The sequence below is a fragment of the Camelus ferus genome, chromosome 3 (genome assembly GCF_009834535.1).
Source record: "Camelus ferus isolate YT-003-E chromosome 3, BCGSAC_Cfer_1.0, whole genome shotgun sequence".
In the NCBI taxonomy this organism is placed as follows: Eukaryota; Metazoa; Chordata; class Mammalia; order Artiodactyla; family Camelidae; genus Camelus; species Camelus ferus.
The window spans coordinates 53,520,548-53,540,474 of record NC_045698.1 but is presented as its reverse complement, the minus strand read 5'-3'; the positions used below and the strand labels follow the sequence as shown (position 1 = coordinate 53,540,474).

At 40.2% G+C, this 19,927-nt stretch overlaps 2 protein-coding genes across 5 annotated transcripts in view; one reads left to right on the top strand and one right to left on the bottom strand.

Moving 5' to 3' along the window:
* The first annotated feature begins 2,020 nt into the window (after positions 1–2,020).
* Positions 2,021–14,141, top strand: ANKRD34B (ankyrin repeat domain 34B). Its single transcript, XM_032475204.1, has 4 exons — positions 2,021–2,145; positions 3,130–3,257; positions 4,612–4,697; positions 11,700–14,141. Exon 4 carries the CDS (start codon positions 11,721–11,723, stop codon positions 13,263–13,265), a length of 1,545 nt encoding a protein of 514 aa, XP_032331095.1. The 5' UTR covers positions 2,021–2,145; positions 3,130–3,257; positions 4,612–4,697; positions 11,700–11,720; the 3' UTR covers positions 13,266–14,141.
* FAM151B (family with sequence similarity 151 member B) overlaps positions 14,021–19,927 on the bottom strand; it is a 30,519-nt gene continuing 24,612 nt past the window's right edge. For all 4 annotated transcript variants that reach the window (XM_006186738.3, XM_032475252.1, XM_032475257.1 and 1 more), the window contains one exon: positions 14,021–18,427. In XM_006186738.3, coding sequence (XP_006186800.1) covers positions 18,268–18,427 — 160 coding nt within the window. In that variant the 3' untranslated portion in view covers positions 14,021–18,267. The remainder of the gene's footprint in view (positions 18,428–19,927) is intronic.

The following is a 19,927-nucleotide window of genomic DNA, read 5'->3' as shown; positions in this document are numbered from 1 at the left end:
AGAAGTGATTAAACCAAAGATCTTGACGTGGGAGACTTCTCTGGATTATCTGAGTAGATACAGTATAATCACAAAGGTTCTTATGAGAGTGAAGCAAGAGGATAGAAGGAAGCGAGGGAGACAAAGACATGTGACAACAGAAGCTGAGTTGAGAACGAGAGAAACCGAGATATGAAGGGAGTAAGGGGCCACCAGCCAAGGAAAGCAGGCAGCTTCTAGAAATTGGAAGAGGCAAGGAAATGAATTAACCCCTAGAGCCCCAAGAAGTAACTCAGCCCTGCCAACACTTAGATTTTAGTCACCTAAAACCCCATTTGGACATGACCTCTAGAACTGGAAGAGGATACACTTGTGTTGTTTTAAGCTAAGTTTGTGGTAATTTGTTACAAGCAGCAATAGGAAACTAATCAAATAGGAGTCAAAATTCAATCATTTACTTTGAAAAGCTGTTTGGCAATATCTACAGAAGCTGAACATATGCCTGCTTCATGACTCACAATTCTGCTCCTAGGTATGTACCCAACAGAAATGTGTATATATGTTCACCGAAGACATCTGCTATAATGTTCCTAGCAGCATTATTTGTAATGTCCCAAACCTGGGAATTACTCAAATGTGTGTCAGTAATAAAATGAATAAACTAAGGTACATCCACACAGTGGAATACTATACAGCAAAAAGAATGAACAAGCTAAACCCATAGACAGCATGCATCTCTTCAACACAATGTTGAGTGAAAGAAGCCAGAAACAGAGTATATTCTGTATGGTTCAATTGCTAGCAAGCGTAAATACAAGCAAAAGTCACCTATGCTGGTTGAAGCTATTACCCTGCCCCCCGGGAAGAGAGGGAATATGAGGGAGTCTTCTAGAGAGCTGGTAATGCTCTGTCTCTTGATCTTAATGATGCTTCAGTTTGAGCAAAATCATTGAAATTGTGAAATGCACATCTATTAACATCTACTATACATTAATAAAAACTTTTTAAATGAAGGAAAGGAGACCTGTGCCTTCATGCAAATTTGCCCAGTCCCTTCCTGGGAACCTCAGATTTTCCCAAACCAACAGGTGTGGGCAACCAGCAACCCAGATTCAGGATTCCAGCTCCCTAGAGACCAACTCTGGGCTGTGAACTTGCTTTACATATATTTACTAATGGGCCAAATTTAGCGGGCTATTTTTCTAAATAAAGGGAGCCTGCCCAGAGATAAGTCTCCTTTTCACCTTTGAGGACTCAAAACTACATATTACTTTTAATTGACATCATCTGCACAACGACAGAAAATGGTCATGGTCTTTTCTCCATCAGATAATCGCTGATAAATGAGTTAAAATCATTGCTTCTTAATTTCGTCTCTCATTATCCCACAGTGGAGTTTAATACATAAAATATACTTTGTGGAATTTTGTTAATTAATATGTATTATTGCTTTAATGACAGTATTATAAAGTTATAAACTGATAAAAACAAAAAGAAGAACGGTTGCTGCCACCAACACCCCAACCTGAAGTGAGACTCTGGCTTTCAAAAAGAGGATGCAGGGACGGGAAGGGGAAAGAGAGACACGTTGGGGAACAGACGCACGGACCAGCCAGGTGGCTAAGAACTGAGGAGAGGAATGCACATATGGATGGGGGGAACCAAGGGCCGTCTCCCCTCAGTGGTGGGAAAGACCCTGCTGCTTCTGCTCTGGGCCAAGCTGCCCCGTCCAAAGCGAGGTGGCGGGGTTGGGATGTGGGGATACGCGTTGGGGGGTATTTGCGGGGATAGAAGGCGGAGCTTCGGAGGCCAGACTTTGGCCCCTCGGGCCGGAACAGACTTTGGCCCTGCCGCCCCCACCTGCAGCACAGCCCCGAGCCGGCGCGTCACCCCCAGCGGAAACGCCGCGCAGCCCCGCCGTCTGGCGAGGTGCGCGCCTCTCAGCCCCCGCTCCAACGCTTCGCCGTTCGGGGTCCGCCGCCCGCCTCTCCCTGCCGAGCTGAGGAGGGGACAGGGCGGCACCTACCGGGATCTGCGACTCCAGCCGCCGAGGAGTCACCGAAGACCACAATCCAGCCTGGACGGCGCCCTGGGGCCACCAGCGAGGAGGGTCCGAACGGAGCCGGGGAGACGGAGGCGCCCCGCCGACTCGGCAGCGCGTCGCAGGTCAGTGTGCGGCGCCGGCTGTACGGGCTGCACTTGGGGAAACTTTGGTTTGCGTGTTGGCTGCTGGGAAGAGAGCACCTCCCCGCGCAGCCCGGGCCCGGCGGCCTCCGCGCGTCCCGCCGGGTAAGCTCAGGCCCTGGGAGCCGGCACCTCCCGCTCACCCTGATACTGCAGACACTTGACGCCTATCGAGGGCCGCCGGAGTGCAGGTCTCTGTCCAGAGACTCTGCCCCGCCATCCCGGGCGCGCTTCCCGGAGCCCACTTTCCGGCTTCCCGCAATCCCCGCCCGCTCTCAGCTAGAGCTTTGCGGCGGCGCGGGCTTGGACCCCGCGGGGAGGCGGGTTTCGCCTCCTTCTCGGCCTTGCCGCGCAGGGAAAGTCGTGGGGGCAGCCGGCGGCCGCAGGATGTCTGGGAGGATTCGGGCAGGGGCCTCGCTGGCGCGGGTCTGTGCCGCAGCGGGAGCGGCGCGTGCTCGGCTGCAGGAGCGCGCGGGTCGCAGGGTCGGACTTGGGCGGGTCTCCGCAGGTGCCTTTGGCGGCCGGGCGGCGGGAAGTGCAGGCTGGGCGCGGAGGGCGGGCTGGTGGGGGCTGCGGAGCCGTTGTGGCTCGACAAACTCGAGCCACACAGGGGCGGGCAGCCAGCCGGCTCCCGGAGCCTCTTGGGGGCGCACAGGTTTGGCACCAGGACCCCAGACCTCCTTGTCGGAAAACTGGGGTCCATAGGTGCTCTTGCTCCAGCATGCGGGCATTGGCTGCCCTCCTCGGGCTTGCCATTTCCCAAGGGAAGGCAATATCCTCTCGGCGGGCAGTGCCGGGACTGCTCCGTAGCGGCTCTGGGCAGAACCCCTTCTCGTGGATGATGATCGCCTCAGCCCGCCAGCTGCTTGCCTGGGCTCAGAGGGGAGGCGACGAAACGCGCACCCTGCCCACATCGGTGTCCCTGCGCTGTCACCCCAGTCACCTTCCTTTGCCCTTCTCAAGCAGCACCTCGGACTGACACCCTCCCGCTCTCGGAAAAAACTGAGGAAAAGAGCCAGCGGGGACTGTTAGGACGTTACCAGAACCCTCAACAGCCTGGAAATCCTGTCAGCTTGATTCCCTGAGACTTGGAGGTATAGGTTTGCATGTCTTTATATGTGTGTGCTGGGAAGGGGGGTTTTCAGAGAGATGTAGGGATGTAGCTGCCCCAGGGCCCAGCCCCAGAGCCTGAAGGACAGCCGAAGTAACTAGAATTAATCAACCCTTTCTGGGTACGTGTGGGAAAGACAGCAAACCTCACCAGCTATTCCTCCTTCTTGGGCAGTTTCTAAATATTTCTTACAAGCTGGTGCCAGAGAACACTTTCCCTGGCAAGTTATTACGTTTCCTGGGACAGTCTCAGCTGCATCTTTTGTCCTGGCTCTGCCCCTCTCCTTGAGTAGGGAGGAGACACATATTTTGCTGGCGGCAGGCAAGCTTGCCTCATTTCAGGTGCAGCTGGCCCATGTAGCAGCTCTGGGCTTCCTCAGACCCCTCTAGGAAGGCCAGGACAGCAGACCTCCAGTACCTGGCCCATTTTAACTCAAGGCTGTACTCTTCTCTGGACCTGTGGGTTTCCTTTGCCCCTCCGTAGGTATGGCAGGCATCTCTGCCTTTTGCTCCTGCAGGGGAGCATCAGATGACCTGGAGGTGATGATGGAGACAGCCTGAGGTAGAGGTTGATAGCTGTTGGAAGTGGGACTGGATGTGGGGCTGAATTGTGAGCTTGAAACACATTTGATAATTTCTACCTCCTGGCTGCCCTCCCCCACCGTGGTGGGATAAATAACTTTTGGGGGAGGGAGCATAGATCCTATTTGGTGGTGGAGTAAGAGGCGCAAAGGAAAATAAAATTCCTCTGTGAATGAAAGGAAAACTGGGGGTGTCTTGGGGAGAAAAAGCCACAGGGAAGGCCAAGCCTATCATCTCCAAGATGGCTTTTCAAGCACCTCAGCCCATGTGGCACTGCTGTGTAAGAAACCACACAAATCAGGTACTCAGAACAGAGCCCTACCCTGTGGGAAGCTGGTAGCCAAGAAGCAAGGGGGCATGCAAGAAGGGACATGGGAACATCTAGTTCAGTCTGGTAAGCAAAAGGAGTGATTTCGGGAGTTCCCCCACCTTCCCCTCCTCAGCTGCTTCATCTGCACAGAATAGGGTGGACCAGATGAGTGCTGCAGCCCTCCTCCCAGCAGTCCAGTGCTCCCCGAACACACACACACACACACACACACACACACACACACGGGCGCGCGCACAAATTGCCTGTGCATAGAATCCACTCCAGACGCTTTACAGACTCATACTGAGTGAAATATGATTAACTACAAAACACCGTGGGGATGTCTTTCTTAACAAGGAATTAAAAAACTAGATTCCAAATAGGAGAGATATATGGACCAAATTTTTGGTATTTATGTAACTCTGAATAGCTTTGATTTCCTTCAGTAGGAACTGACAGCTGGCTGACAGAAAACTCATCCAGGGAGAGAATAGGCATAAGTGAAGTATGAAATTTTGAATAACGTTTTCAGGTAACTTTCTATTTCCATTTAGAGTGGGTGTCTGGTGGGGCAAATGTAATTATGGTTTGAGTTGCTTCATTTATTGACTGATATTTTTAATAGGGCTCATAATTTTAAGATCCAGTGCTTTTCTTTTTCCTGGCTTCCTTTCCCCCGGTAGGGCTGCAAGCTGGAAATTCCACCCTTCAGCCTGTAGACTCTGACTTTATCCTGTTTTCAGCACACTGCCTCCAAGGTTGGAGCCTTCCTAATCAGTCTGTTCAGAGATTGAATCGTTGTTTTCTTGCCTAGGAGAGTGGTTGTCTAGTTGGGGTGGGGTAAAGTTCTGGGGGTCCATTTCTGTCCAGCCATCCTCATGTTCAGGCCTGTGCCTCATTGCTACTTTCTGTGTTGTTTGGAACCTCCAAGTGCTAAATCTCCTGGGTCCTGCAGGTAAGCTGGCTCCCTTCTCATGGGGACCACCCCCGCATGCTTTATGTTGTGGCCTCTGTTATGCTGAGGCAGTTTACCATGCTCAACCCACTCCCTCCTGCCATTTCCACAGCTTGTTTGAAGTTGCTCATCTGATGATGTCTCCCTTCCAGTTTTCTTTGTTCTTCAGAATATATATCTTCTTTTGTTAATAACTAAACTGTAATTTTAGTGGGGCCTTGGGAGTAGAGGCACTAAAAGATTAGAGTAAATATGCCATGATGAATTACAAGCAGTGTTAAAGTCATCCTGATTTTAAAATAAAAAGCAATTTATCCAGCTGTTTAATAATTAATATCTCATAGTAATGCAGAAATTATTGTATTTGGAAATTATAAGGAAAATGCATTTGAAGGATAGCTTTCTCCATATTTCACCTATTAGATTTGATTTATGTTTATAAAACATTATTTACAGATTCTAAAAAAGTATTTTAAATTTTTATGTCATTTAAATAGCCTGTGGATTAGAGACATGATAAAAATAAAAGATGGCTAAATTTTGAGATGAAATTTTAAAAAGAAGAGTGCAGTAATTAGGAAGGCACAATAGGAGTCTTTTCATAGACATTGTCTGATTTCATCACCAGCCCCCAGGGGATGAATGTTTTATGACTGTCTTCCACAGATGAGGAATCCAGGATTCTGAGAGGCTGAGAGATTTGACCAGGGCATACAGCTAATAAATAGGAGCTCAGGATGGAAATCTGGGTCTGTCTGACCCTTGAACTTTCTCCAGTTGAACTGCCATCTATTTGGAAGGTATAACTGAACTGGGGAATCATTTATAACCTAGATTATAAAATAGAGTCCTATTGAATGTTAATATGGTATCAGCACTAGGTGCTCACTGAGGGTGTGTCCAGGGAGGAAACAGGAGGCAGGGACACTTCTGAACTAGGACACTTGCAGGCTAGAGAAGTGGGCTTCACCCCAGGTGGGGCTTACCTCTATGAAGAGCAAATAAGTCAAACTTCAATATCAGCATTTTTGACATGCGAATTGGATGAGGTAAGATAAAAGAACAGGCTGAAAAAGAGTGAAGGCATGAAGACAAGGGAATTGTTCCAATAAAGTACTGATTACAGAATGAGACACTAGAAAACTTAACGTGTATACACACAGAATAAAATACCTGACAATTTTTTTCTCTGAAAAAATTTAATGTTCAAACGATTTCAAAATTGCTCTATTAAATGTGAACAATTTAAAAACTGAGAAATCCATTGGGCCTTACAAGTCTTTATAGTGAGCAATGTATAGTCTTTGTTGTTTTTGCTCAACAGTCCTCCAGTACTTGGGGGCTGGGGTCTGCCTACAGCTGCGTGGTAGGTAGATTTGTTAGCTGCTCCCCACTAGTGGTGCTACTGTCCAGCTTCTCTCAGGCCCTGAAGCCCACAGCACCCTCTCTTTCCACAGGACCATGGCAGGGCCACTGTCCCCCCACCCCCAGCATCCCAGCCAGCAATGCATTGCCAGCTCCCTTCTCCCGGAACCTCCTGATGCCAACCTTGGGAGGGAAAGTTATGACAGAAAGTAGCCAGATTTAGTATTGTGCAGAAAGGCCTTTACATGAGGATAGGTGAAAAAGGTTTGAAAGTCTTTCCAAAAGATTCTTATAAGACTTTAAAACAAAAACAAAAACAAAAACAAGATTGGCCCCAATATTAGAAACTGTCTGAAAATATAGTATTGAAATCTGGTATCTGGCAACTGGTTCTCATTTGAATGTCTGTTTCTCAAATGCTACTTTTGATCAAAGGTGTTTTTACATGATAGATTCTTCTTGAATTGCAGTTACTAAGTGGTTTCTATATTTTATATTATGTACCAGGTCATTTCTCTGAGTCTCTTTGCTTTATTAAATCCATTTGTATATGAAGAATGATAAAAGGTTTCTTTTAAGAGCGCCGTCTCATGAGAGCTCTTTTCAGATGTTTCACATTCAGAATAGACCTCTGAGTTGGGACCCAATCTGTCAACCAACTCTAAATTTCTAAGTTCCTGAGTTGCAGGTATGTCTGGCTCTGGAATAGCTTTTATAGAACACTAGATAGAGGGACCAAAAATTATGTATTTCATGTACTCTTTTTCATTGTATTCATGAATGCATATATTGAGTGATTGTTCTTCGCTTAACATCATGAATGAAACTAAAATGGAAACAAATAAGTATATTCTTTTGAATAGTGCCTATTAGGAGCTTACTAATAAACTCCTTGAAAGTTTAGGCATAAATACTATTGATGACACCACAAAAACTGATTTATGTTGTGAAAACTAAGACCTAATATGATTCTTTATAAATTTTAGTTATGCAGCATTCTTATATAAATGCTGTGTTCTTGTTTGTATACATGTCCTATTTTACAATAAATAGAGTTTGGCAGTATCATGCAGAAGAGGATGTGAAACATACACTGTTTAAAGAATAATAATAAAATGGACACCTATATACACACCACCCTGGCTGAGAAACAGGACATTCCCTGAACCTTAAAAGCCTTTGTGTGTCCCTCCCAAATTGTATTGTTCTCCTTACCCCGACCAAGGGGTAACCTGCTCTTGACTATTGTCTAAATCATTCCCTTTGCTTCCTCCTCCCCTCAGTTTCCCAGTTATATATGATCCTTAAGTAATTATTTATTTTTGGAAAACTGGATAGTAAGCACACAATTAGATGAATAAAGAAAGGTCAGTATTACCAATATATGGCAAAAGTTCTCCAGAGAAGGTAAGATGAACAGTCTCTTAGACCTCAGTTCAGCTCAGTTCAGCTTAGTTCAGCCCTGCGTGTTGACAAGAGCCCCTCTGGGCAAGGTCGTGAGTCTTGGGAAACATGGGGCTTAACTATGATAGGGCTTCTGGTGGGCTGCAGTGTAGACCAAGTACTAGATATCCAAGGGGAATGGGAGTTTAGTCTTTTTCTCCTAAGCTCACATGACTTATCCCCAGATCTCAGAGCAGGTCAAAGCAGAACAACTGAGCAGGGCTGAAATGAGTGCCATTGGCTGACTCAGAAAACGGAATGGAGAGGAGAGCAGAGACGTGGGCAAGACAAAGCGAGTGGATTAAAGAACTGAGGTCAGGCTCACCTGGGCATTTGGTCCTCAGTTAACAGGATGGTAAAATGGTGGTATGATCTCAAATATGATACATGTGCCCATCCAGTATCCTGGCCTCTCCTCTCACCATCTTCCTGGAGATTTTTGGTATCTCTCCTTTGTAATGATCTCCAGCTTCTGGCGTCTTGTTTCTTCTTCCTTATTCTACCATCTTATCTTGGTAGATTATATTATTCAGTAGATTCTTGAGAGTGTATTCCAATTCTTGACTGATGTTTTGGCTAGATATAAAATTCTAAGCTGGAAATCATTTTCCTTCAGATTTTCAAAAACACTCCTCCATTGTCTTTCATTATTGTTGTTGATATATTTGAATTCATTGTAATTCTTGATCCTTTAGTATGTGACTTATCCACCCCACTCCCCACCTCCTGCATCCAAGCCTGTGGTATATATTCTGTTCTCAGTGTTCAGCCATGTTCCATTATCAGGATCTGCCTTCATCCATTGTGCTATGTTCTAATTGGGCCCTTTCAATTCGAGAACTCATGTCTCTCAGGTCTAGAAAATTTTCTTGACCTTATTCATCATGTCCTCTCCTGCTCGTCCCTTCCTCCACTCCCACTATTTTCTCTTGCAGGAACTTCTATTTGTTGGATCTTGGATTCACTGATCTAGTTCTCTAATTTTCTTGTTTTTTTCTTTCTTTTCTTTTTGGTTGACTGTGTTAGAGATTTTACTAATATTATTATCCAATCCTTCAGTTGAGTTATGCAGTCTGTATCATGTTTTTATCCTTTGAGAGCTTTTTATGGTCTCAGAATGTTCTTCCTTTCATAGAATCTTATCCTTATTTCATGGTTACATCATCTTCTTATCCCATGAGTTTTTGAAGTTTACATTTTCCTAATACCTGTCTTCTCCAGGTTGGTTTTTTCTATTTGTTCTGGTTTCTATCTTTAATGTAAGAAGCTTTTTTGTTGGTTTGTTTGCATGCTTGTGGTTAAAGGGCTTGGATTAAAAACCCAATGTGAAGCCTTCAGCACATGGGTGATCTTTAAGCTATGCTGTAGGATGATCTGGGTGGCATGTAGGGGAACCCCTTGGTCAGTACTCTTAGGTATTTTTTCTTTGGTAGGTCAGATCCTTGAGAGAAAAGTATAGCGATTTTCTTCCAAAGGATAAAGGTATGGCTGCCATCCTTCTTGGAGCTGAGTTGGGGAGGAAGGCTATGAGTCCCTTCAAGCATTGGTCAGTTAGCATACCATCACGTCTCTTTTTTTTTTTTCTGTCCTCAGACATGCCCAGTGTCTCTCAGGCCAGAGACTCTGTTTCACCATTTCTGGAGAAAAAAACCTCTAGACATTTTCTCAGGTAGGAGAGGGGCAGTCTCCTATCTCCTAGCGGCTCGGAGAAGAGTGACCTGAGGCAGTGCTTCTCAAACTTTAAAATGAATGCAAATCACCTGGGGATCTTAGTTGAACTGTAGGCTCTTGATTCAGTAGGACTGAGGTGGAACCTGCGATTCTGCATATTTAACAATTTTCAGGTAATGCTGCTGCTCCTGGTCCAAGATACGACCATACTTCCCATAGCAAGGACCCAGGGACCTAACTGCCTCTCTAACAGCTTTTCTCCTAGCCCTCCTTATGTAGCTGTCCTCTCCACCCAGCAGTTCTAGCGCCTCTGGCTGCCGCCTCTTTCACGGATTCTCCGGGGTACAGGGCTTAGTTCTCCGCTCTGCCACCAATGACTGGAGGCACAGCCTTCCCAGGTTGGCTGAGTCATTTACAACTGGCCCATCTGCTTGCTGGCTTCCAAAATGTTGCTGTTGTCTTCTCTCTTTTTCCTGCTATCTTTGTGAGTTTCTGTCTTTTAAAACAATCTTCAGTTTTAGGGGGTTTTAAGAAGGGGCAGAATTAGATGTGCGTGTTCTGCCACGTCACCCTAACTATAACCATCTGCTAAATTATTTTTTAAAGTTTGGTTATCGTATTGGTGTAGAGCCCGATGTATGATAAATACCTGGGCTATTTTAAGCCTCTAGGTCTTTGCACAAGGAGTGCTCTCTACTCCTTTCTAAACTTTTTCTGTCTGCCAGTCTTTTGCAGCCTTCAAGACTTAGCTCAAACGGTTAGCCTCTGTGAAGCTCCCTTCCGTCCCCAAACCATTAAAGCCTGTTGTGTTCTCATAACTTTAACTCATAACCAGCTGCTTATACAGTATCTCTTCCAAACAGCTCTGTAAGCTCGTCAGGGCTCGGGCCCGTACCTTTGTAGCTCAGCGCCCAGCACATATTAGGAGGACTTATAGCTGTTTAACAATGAAATTAATTTCTGTGTGTGTGTCTCTTTTCCTTTTTCCTTCCCTTTCTGCTCTCTTCATCTCTCTATTAAAAAGTCATATTTATTATCTATTCTATTATCTAATAGGAATTCATGCCCCATATTCTTAATTTTAAAAGTGAATGAGAAGAATAAATAATACTTCTCGATTTCTAAAAGCTACCCAATTAAATGAAATAGATTTAAATACTACATGAACTTTTATCTGATCTTTTACCCCAGCTCTAAGAACTGTCAGAAGACTAACATTTCCTTGGCTCTCGATAGACATAATTCTTATCACCTAATGAAATTATCTTTTGAATGAATTTGAATCTAAATTATTTAAATAAATTAAAAATGAATAATTTTCAGTTTTAATAAAATGTTTATAAAGTCTACATGTCTTTACTTCTAGCCTAGAAAACTTCTTTTTCAGAGAAAATGTACTGCTGTCAAAATTTAACCCACCAGTATGTTGCTAACCCCATAATCTAGTCAGTATATGATTTAAATAATGGAATCAGAAAAAAATGCATGATCACATGCACACCATTCCTATCTCAGTGAGAATTCCAGACATTGTGTCAGTTATTTTAACATTTTCTAGTCCAAATGTTTTTCATCTTTTAAGAAAAACATCACAATGCCCCTCAAACTGAAAATCTAGATCTTAGTTGCATTATTTAACTGAAGGACATGTTTAAGTAACTTAATGCTAAGAAGTTTTTTAAATTAAGCTATCGTAAACATGCTCTATTTCAGTTGATTCGGTTGCAATTACACAGAATTTTGGCTTTTTTGCTTAAATTTGCATTTTAATATCATTTATAAAAGTATTTTTCACAAGTAGAAAATAAGTGGATTATTGTTTAATTAATGTGAGATTTAGAGAAGTTCTAGGCTAGTGTTATCAATATTCAACGAAGATTTTGAAAGTATATTTTACCTTGTACCTCCCTAAAGGTTGTTACTATTAAAAATTTTTTTTAAATTTTACAATTTACTATTTTGCTCCATATTTGTTAATAACATCTTATTTATGTCTTCTTCCTCTATACATATTTCAGAAATTAATTGTGAATAACATGAATATAAATTGGGCCATTGATTCTGGCTAACCTTTTGTTCTTCATCTTCTTTGATAACCAGTATTGATTCTGACTTCTGAAGATGGATGAAGGTATAGAACTTTCTAGTGATGGAAATTCCCTGATCAAAGCGGTCCATCAGAGCCGGCTTCGCCTTACAAGACTCTTGCTGGAAGGTGGCGCCTACATTAATGAGAGCAATGATCGTGGGGAAACACCTTTAATGATTGCTTGTAAGACCAAACATGTTGATCACCAGGGTGTCAGTAAAGCCAAAATGGTTAAATACTTGTTAGAAAACAATGCTGATCCCAACATACAGGACAAATCTGGGAAAACTGCTTTGATGCACGCTTGCTTAGAAAAAGCAGGTCCTGAAGTTGTTTCTTTGCTCCTAAAGAGTGGGGCTGACCTCAGCTTGCAAGACCATTCTAGTTACTCGGCCCTTGTTTATGCCATAAATTCAGAAGACAGAGAGACCCTGAAAGTTTTACTTAGTGCTTGCAAGGCAAAAGGGAAAGAGGTCATTATCATAACAACAGCAAAATCGCCCTCTGGCAGGCACACGACCCAACAGTACTTAAATATGCCTCCTGCGGATATAGATGGGGGTCATTCCCCAGCCACCTGTGCCACTCCTTCAAAAATAGACTTAAAAACAGTCTCATTGTCACGTTCACATTCTTCTGAAACTGAAATGACGCTTTTTGGCTTTAAAGATCTGGAGCCCTCAGGAAGCACTGATGATATGGGAGACCCAGTCTCCCCTGTGAGGAAGCCTGGTATGGCTCCTAACGGGCCCAAGCTACCTCAGGCTTCACCCTGGATCAAGAGTCCCCCCTCATTAATGCACCAGAACAGAGTGGCCTCCTTACAAGAAGAGCTCCAGGATATTACTCCAGAGGAAGAATTATCCTACAAAATCAATGGGCTGGCACTTTCCAAGCGATTCATCACTAGGCACCAAAGTATTGATGTAAAAGACACTGCACATCTGCTAAGAGCCTTTGATCAGACCAGCTCAAGAAAGATGTCATACGATGAAATAAATTACCAAGCATTTTTTTCAGAAGGAAGTCAGCAATGCACTGACATCCCAGTTGACCAGGACCCAGACTCTAACCAGACAATATGTGCTTCCACATTAAGAAATATAGTTCAGAAAAGAAACTCAGGAGCAAATCACTACAGCTCTGATTCCCAGCTGTCAGCCGGTCTTACCCCTACAACTTTAGAAGATGGCAAAGCACTTACAGGAAAGAAAAAAATCCTGTCGACATCTCCTTCCTTGTTGTCAGGGTCCAAAGAATTGTTGGAGAGTACCCCCCCAGGCCCCCTGAGCAGGAGAAATCATGCGCTTTTAGAAAGGCGTGGTTCTGGAGCATTTCCTTTAGATCACAACATTACACAGACCAGACCAGGATTTCTGCCACCCTTAAATGTGAATCCTCACCCTCCCATCTCAGATATCAATGTCAGTAACAAGATATCCAGCCTTCTTTCTTGTGGTCAAAAAGTGCTTATGCCAACAGCTCCTGTTTTCCCCAAAGAATTCAAAAGTAAAAAAACATTGCTAAGGAGACAATCATTGCAAACAGAACAAATTAAGCAACTAGTTAATTTTTAAGAGATGGCTAGAAAATACATTTTGTTCAAATGTCTATATCAGAGAAAAATGGAACTAGAGAAGACAATTCAAATGTTCATCCTTCTAAACTTATAATTGGTTAGTCCACAATAGGGGTATCAAAATGTACCATGTATCATCGTATTAGGCACTGTGGATCTTCAAATAATATATAGTTTTTGCTAAGGGAATTCTCTCAAACAAAATTAAAGCTATTTTTCTCAAAACGTTCAATATCTAGCAACATCATGTGGTCCATATTTTTAATTTAAACAAAAATAAGCAAGGAAAGAAGGTCACATATGTTGGAGATAACTTCAAAAATTTCATTTGCCAAATGTTTTATTAGGAAACATTGCATTCAAATCAGTAGTTTTTAAAAAACATTTCAAGTCAATAAATAAGATTATAACTTTCCACGATGCCAACCCCATAGAAGAAAACATTAACAGCTATAGTGTCCCATGATCAATAAACCTAAGCTATAAAGAAAGAATGAACTAATTCTTGAAAAATGTTGACTGCAGGTAGGTGACATATAATTAAAATTTTAAAAGGTCAACCATTATAGTAGACCATGCAGCTAATATTCATGTTGTCAGCTTAATCAGTGTCAAAATGGGAGATTAGAGTTTTATAAACTAGTAATAATCTATGACAAATGTTTGTGTGCTATTAGTTGCTTTGCTTTGTTTTTTAATGTTATCTTATGGAATTACTTCTCTATATCTTTTAATTCCTGTTATTGTTTTTTGAACACAGGTTCCCAATAACAAGATAAATCAAAAGTTAAAAAGCATTCCTAATTTACTTATATCTAACTATTCTTGTCTTTCCTAAGGACACCAAAAAAAAAAAAAAAAAGTTTGGGATTAATCACAAATAGAAATTAACTGCTTGCTTTGTCGTAAAAAGAAAAACTGGTTATTAGATTATCTTAGGTTAGCTACAATTAAGAAAGCCAATAGAAATTTAATTACAAAATGTACTAAATATTTGGCCAATATTACACAATACCTTTTTATTTCTGATATATAATTGTTAGACATTTGTATAATTAGGGTAATAAGGATAACTACCTTAATGTGACATTCCAATCGTCTAGTGTTTAGGACCTGTGAATAACTTGTAACAAAATAAATGAATACCGTGCCATTACCAAAAAGTATTATAAAATGACTATATTATCTATATGATTTCAAAATATGGTGTTTATACAGAGTCCTTATTTCAATCTAGCAGTTAACAATAAAGATAAATCAAACTACAGAAAACCATACAAACTATACAAAACCTGAGTGTATAATTTGATGACTGTCATACACAACTATTTCTCTGTCTTCTATCAGTAGAGGAGATCCTAGCAATTGGCATGATGCTTTTCTCTGTAACTTGATATAAGCAAGTTGTTATATACATAGTAATTATTTAATTTCTTGTGGCTTTTATTTGAAAAAAATAACTGGAAGTTTTTCATTTAATGTTTCAAAGAACACTAATACTAATTGCACTAGAAGTATTTTTTGACTCAGAACTTGGAATTGTACCTGATGTTAAAAAGTTAAACCCTTTTTGCAAGTTTTAATATTGAGGAAAGTTCTTGGCTTTAAGTTGTAAGGCTACAGTATGGAAGAATATGTAGCTAGACAGTTCATAAATAAAATGGTATCAATAAAGATTTAAATGTCATTTTGATTATCACTGATATTTACTTATCTCAAATACTAATGATAAATATTTCAACATAACCTTAAGAGAAATTGTGCCACATGTTACTCTGAGAAGATAAAAACTAAGAAAGATAACTTTTGTTGCTATTCTTATCCCAACATGAAAAAAAATATTTAATAGGATTAAAACTTTGTTGGCCATATTTGGAAGAGCTTAGTCTTCTAACAATCCTGAGAACATCTTAGGAGCAGAGGTTGTTTGAGTTTGGTTAGTAAAGCCATCCTGTGGAACTTCACTCCATTAAGTGGAATGTATCACTAAGATCCCAACGGCAATCAGAGATGGTTGCAACAGGAGTTACATATAACCTAAAAGTATGATTTAACTTTAACTTAAAGGTATGATAACACTGCAGCCTAGATGTTCAGCTTTCCCCTAAGTTTTCTGGATATGTCTCCTTATGGTAACTTCCTCCCTAGCCTCCTCTATTTGCGTTAATTTGAGTAGGATTCTGTTACTGCACCCAAAATGTTTCTGACCAAGACTACTTAAAGCAGTATCAGTTGATCAAAATGGATAACATCATCCAGAAATAAGTTATTAAAGGACTGCATGGCTCATGCACATAAAGTTCCAACTCATAGGGCAGCTTTGGCACCTAGGATTCAGGATAAGGAATTATGAAAAGCTAGAAAACATTATTTGATAAATTGGCAAGACAATGGCTGTAATTATTCTTTTCCCCAACAAAGTTCCAAATGGATCATTCATTTGATACATCCCTTTTAACTTAAAAACAACTTAAATATACTTTTGTACTGGGTTATGTGTATCAATGTTTACTACATTAAAAATTAAAACTGGGAAATTTAAAAAATATTCTTTTAAAATGACAAACCCATTACATAGTAGCATAAATATTTCCCAAAAATATATTGAGAAGAGTGGCACTGTTTTTATGTTTTTGCAAATCTTTTCATGTTTGGCTTAGTAGAAAACAGCTGTAGTCTCTTCTGTGTTTCTGCTTCAATCTGCTGTGATACGTTGTTTTAGTTGAAGTATATAAAGAAAATATGGCTTCACACAGATATGTAGTGGGGAAAGGAAGAAATAATTTAATAGGCTTTTCAGATAATTGTGGACAGTCTTCCTTGATACGATAGTCAAATTTGGCAAGTGGTAGTTTCTTAAATGGTTAGTTGTAACGTATAATCTGAGACCACATCAAGGAACTTCGATATTCTATTACACTAAATCTCATTGCTCTGTCTTACACTCTGAATGCAAGATTTTATAATACCATGCATAAGACATTTGGAAAATACTGATTCCCCGAGTTATGTAGATCTTCCAAGTGTTGACACGTTTCATTATATAACATAAAAAAACATTTTTTAAAATATTACCACTGATATCAGATAAGTCTTTAAGTATTGGGAACTGTCAAGCTTACAGTTGGATGAGTTCGAGTTAAGTCAAATTCTGATTTTTCATGTAAAAGCTCAGGTTTCATCATTAGCAACAAATACTGTTAATTGTCTTCCTTGAAGTAACAAGCTTGCTTTTGTTCATTTTTGAGAAAATATATGCCAGATACCCAAGACTAAGTAACTGGTCTGTCAGTTATTCTTCCAAGTAAATATTTTTTCCATGAAAAAATGGCTGGTTCAGTTTACCACAAGTACTTTTGTTTAAGACAACCACTGAACTTAAGTTTTATGTGTTATTTGACAAATAGTACTGTATTCAGTTGTAGCTAAAATTTAAAGTGGAAATACAATTATTTTCTTTAAGTATTTATATGTCTACAGAGTTTCAAGTTACATCTCTTACTGCTATCTATCCACCATGGATATGATCACATGATAAGTCTAAAAGAAGGGAACTATCTGTTAAGCACTTGCTATGTGATGAGCACTGAGCTACATGCTTCCATTGCATGAGTCTCCCTTAATTTTCACAACAATCCTACAAGAGAATCCTCATTTCCCCCTCCCCTGTGTTATTAAAGAAACCAAGACTCAGTGAGGTTAAATAATTCCCCAAATCTACGGCTAGTAAGGAACAAAGGTGGGGCTGTAAGGGAAGTCTGTCTGAATTCAAAACCCAAGCTCTTTTCTCTACATAGCACTACTTCATTCTCTGGGAGAAAACAGGTAAGTGTAAATTACATATCTTAGGACATCCATTGGTAAATTACTTTTCAGTAAATCAAAGAAGCAAAATGTTTTTCTGAATACCTTGCTTAGGACTGTGCCAGGCACTATAAAAGACAGTTTAAAATGTTCCCTTACCATGAAGGAAGAACTTTAGAATCCAGTTGAGGAGATATAGCTAACACGTATGACACAATTAGTAAATAATATTTCTTAAAATTAACTGTTAAAGTATTATCTGGAGACCACTGATGGTGTAGGCATTTTTGAAATGAAGGACTGTGTTGAGGACACTGAGTTGACTCTTAGAGTGGGAGTGCATTACAAAGGATCTTGAAAGAGTAAAATTCAATAAACCTGAACTTAAGCCCCGGGAGATCTTTTTATGTGGCATAAAGAAAGAACTTTTTTGTTTACAAAGGTTATTTTTCAGCAGAAATACTCACGGCATCTTTGAGTGTGAGAAATAAAGTCATGAAGAACTATTTTTTGAAATTCTAGTAGTAGAACAAGGGCCTGAACCAAGGTAGAGTTGGTGAGAAACTTGAAAATCAAATATTACCCAGATTAAAATTTCTGCTCTCCAACAGCTTGCTCATTCTAGATAAGATACTATGATCAAAACAAGGAATATAAAAACATTTATAGCTGCCAGCACACTCCCAACAATATAGAAATTCTAGATCCATCTAATTTAATCTATATATGGATTTGATTTTCCTACAAGAAAGCAGCTCACCCATGTGAAAGTTAAAAAAAATGTAAAAGCCTTTTTACTTACTCTTTAGTAGTCTCTGAAATAACCTGTTCTCCAAGGAAAAAGGGAAGAGGATGCTGCATTTTTGTGAAATATCTGTAATGCTACTGCCAACAAAATGTGACTTAATACTTGTCTGACACATGGAGTATTTCAATTACAGTATATCACAATTATTTTTATAAAAAGACTTAAAGCATCATTTTCATAAGTTATTATTAGACTAGGCCCACTGAAATCTCTTCTTTCCAAATCTTTTGTACAGTACGCCAAATAGAGTAAGCACCTGATAAATGTTCTTTGATTGGATGAACTGGAACATAAATCAGTCACCACAATTTGTATGTTAATTAATTCAGACCAAAGCAAAGAAGGATTGTGAAACCAAAACATGAAATAGTTTAGAAGAATTTTCATCTTAGAGATTAATTTTGATTCCAATGGCTTGTTTAAATTCATGGTTTTGTGGCTCCAAGATATCATAGAAAACTTGTTTCTTGTCAAAATGGTCTCTAATAAAAAGTAAATCTTCAGTGGAATAGTTATCATCTTTTCCAGTCCACACAGTCAGGCTGTACCTACATTAAGATAAAACAGAATTACACAGTTAAAAGAGAAAGGTAAGAAATAGTGAAGAAGAATTCCAATAAGCCTAAAAATAGTTACTGTCATTTGTCTCTAACCCAAATTCACACAGATGAAAAAGTTAATTAGCACTGGTGGAACTATATTTTCCTGTTTCATTCTTTTATCAACATCAAAGGGACTAGAAAGAATAAAATTCACAATGCTGATGCCTAAATTAGGTACCTGCTGTATCTGAATTATAGGAATGTTAAATAGCTTTAGAAACCCAGGCTAGCAGCATTGGAAATGGTTCCAATTTTGGACAAAAGAACTGAGAAGACTGCTGATCAAGGAATCTGTTCCCTACAAAAAAACCACAGCTCTACTCTGGTTTCTTCAGGAGCCAGGCCAGAGCAAAAGCCTGACTGGAAGGGACAGTGAAGAGACACAAATGTCACTGACGTTCCCCATTCATATTCACTTATAAATGACCCTGCTATCCTTTCTGGGGGTTTCTGTATGAGATACAAGAATGCCAAACAGAGCAAATCTAGTTCTATTTCCAGAGTTAAAAAACAATAATAATATATGCAGATTTATTATGGATGTAAGAATATGCTCAGAATTTTCATGTTATTTAAATTGTGTATTTCCATTTCTTCCTGTGACATTACTATCACATTACTCCTATTACATTAGAGTTTAGGAAAATGCAAAGCTGTTAAGTAGTTTCATATTTATTTTCTCCATAAACATGTCAGAATCCAGGTGAAAATCTGCAAAGCACTTCTTCTATTAACTATAAGAAACAGTCTGCCAATGCTTACACTCTTGTTATAGTGACATATTCCTGCCCTTAAGAACGATGACACCATTCTGGAAATGTAACAGAGAAAAGTACTTTGGATTTTATTCTATAGTATTATTATGTGACAAGCTCAAAAGAATTTTAAACTATAGCTGAGAACAAAGAAAAGAAAAAATGAGAATTACTTCAAAAACTTGTATTTTTGCTAAAATGGCATCTTTATTACTTTATTTCAGCACAATGGTGACAAACCTTATAAAAAGACACAGATAGGAATTTAGGTTAAAAGAAGAGCTTTCCAGTGTTATTTTGCTTCTTTTAATCCCCCCTCTACTGTATTTAAACTAAGACAGGAAAAATAAAATTGCCTAAGGGTATCTTAAATTGCATTCATTCAAATCAATTCTCAGGTTTCATTTTTAAAGCCCTTTTCATTGTGAAATAGGAAAACATGCATAAAACATAACTGTAAACACTTTAACAAGTTATTGTAAAATGAACTCCAGTGTAACCAAAACACAAATCAAGAAACAGAACATTGCCAACACCTCGCGAGACACCTGTATGTCACTGCCCCAACACCACCTCACCTCTCCCTTGAAGGAGTCCTCACAACCTTGACTTTTGGGCAGCCATCTTCCTGCTTTTTTTTTTGCTTTTGTTTTTAACCACCTATATATCCATCCTAAAAGATACAGCTTAA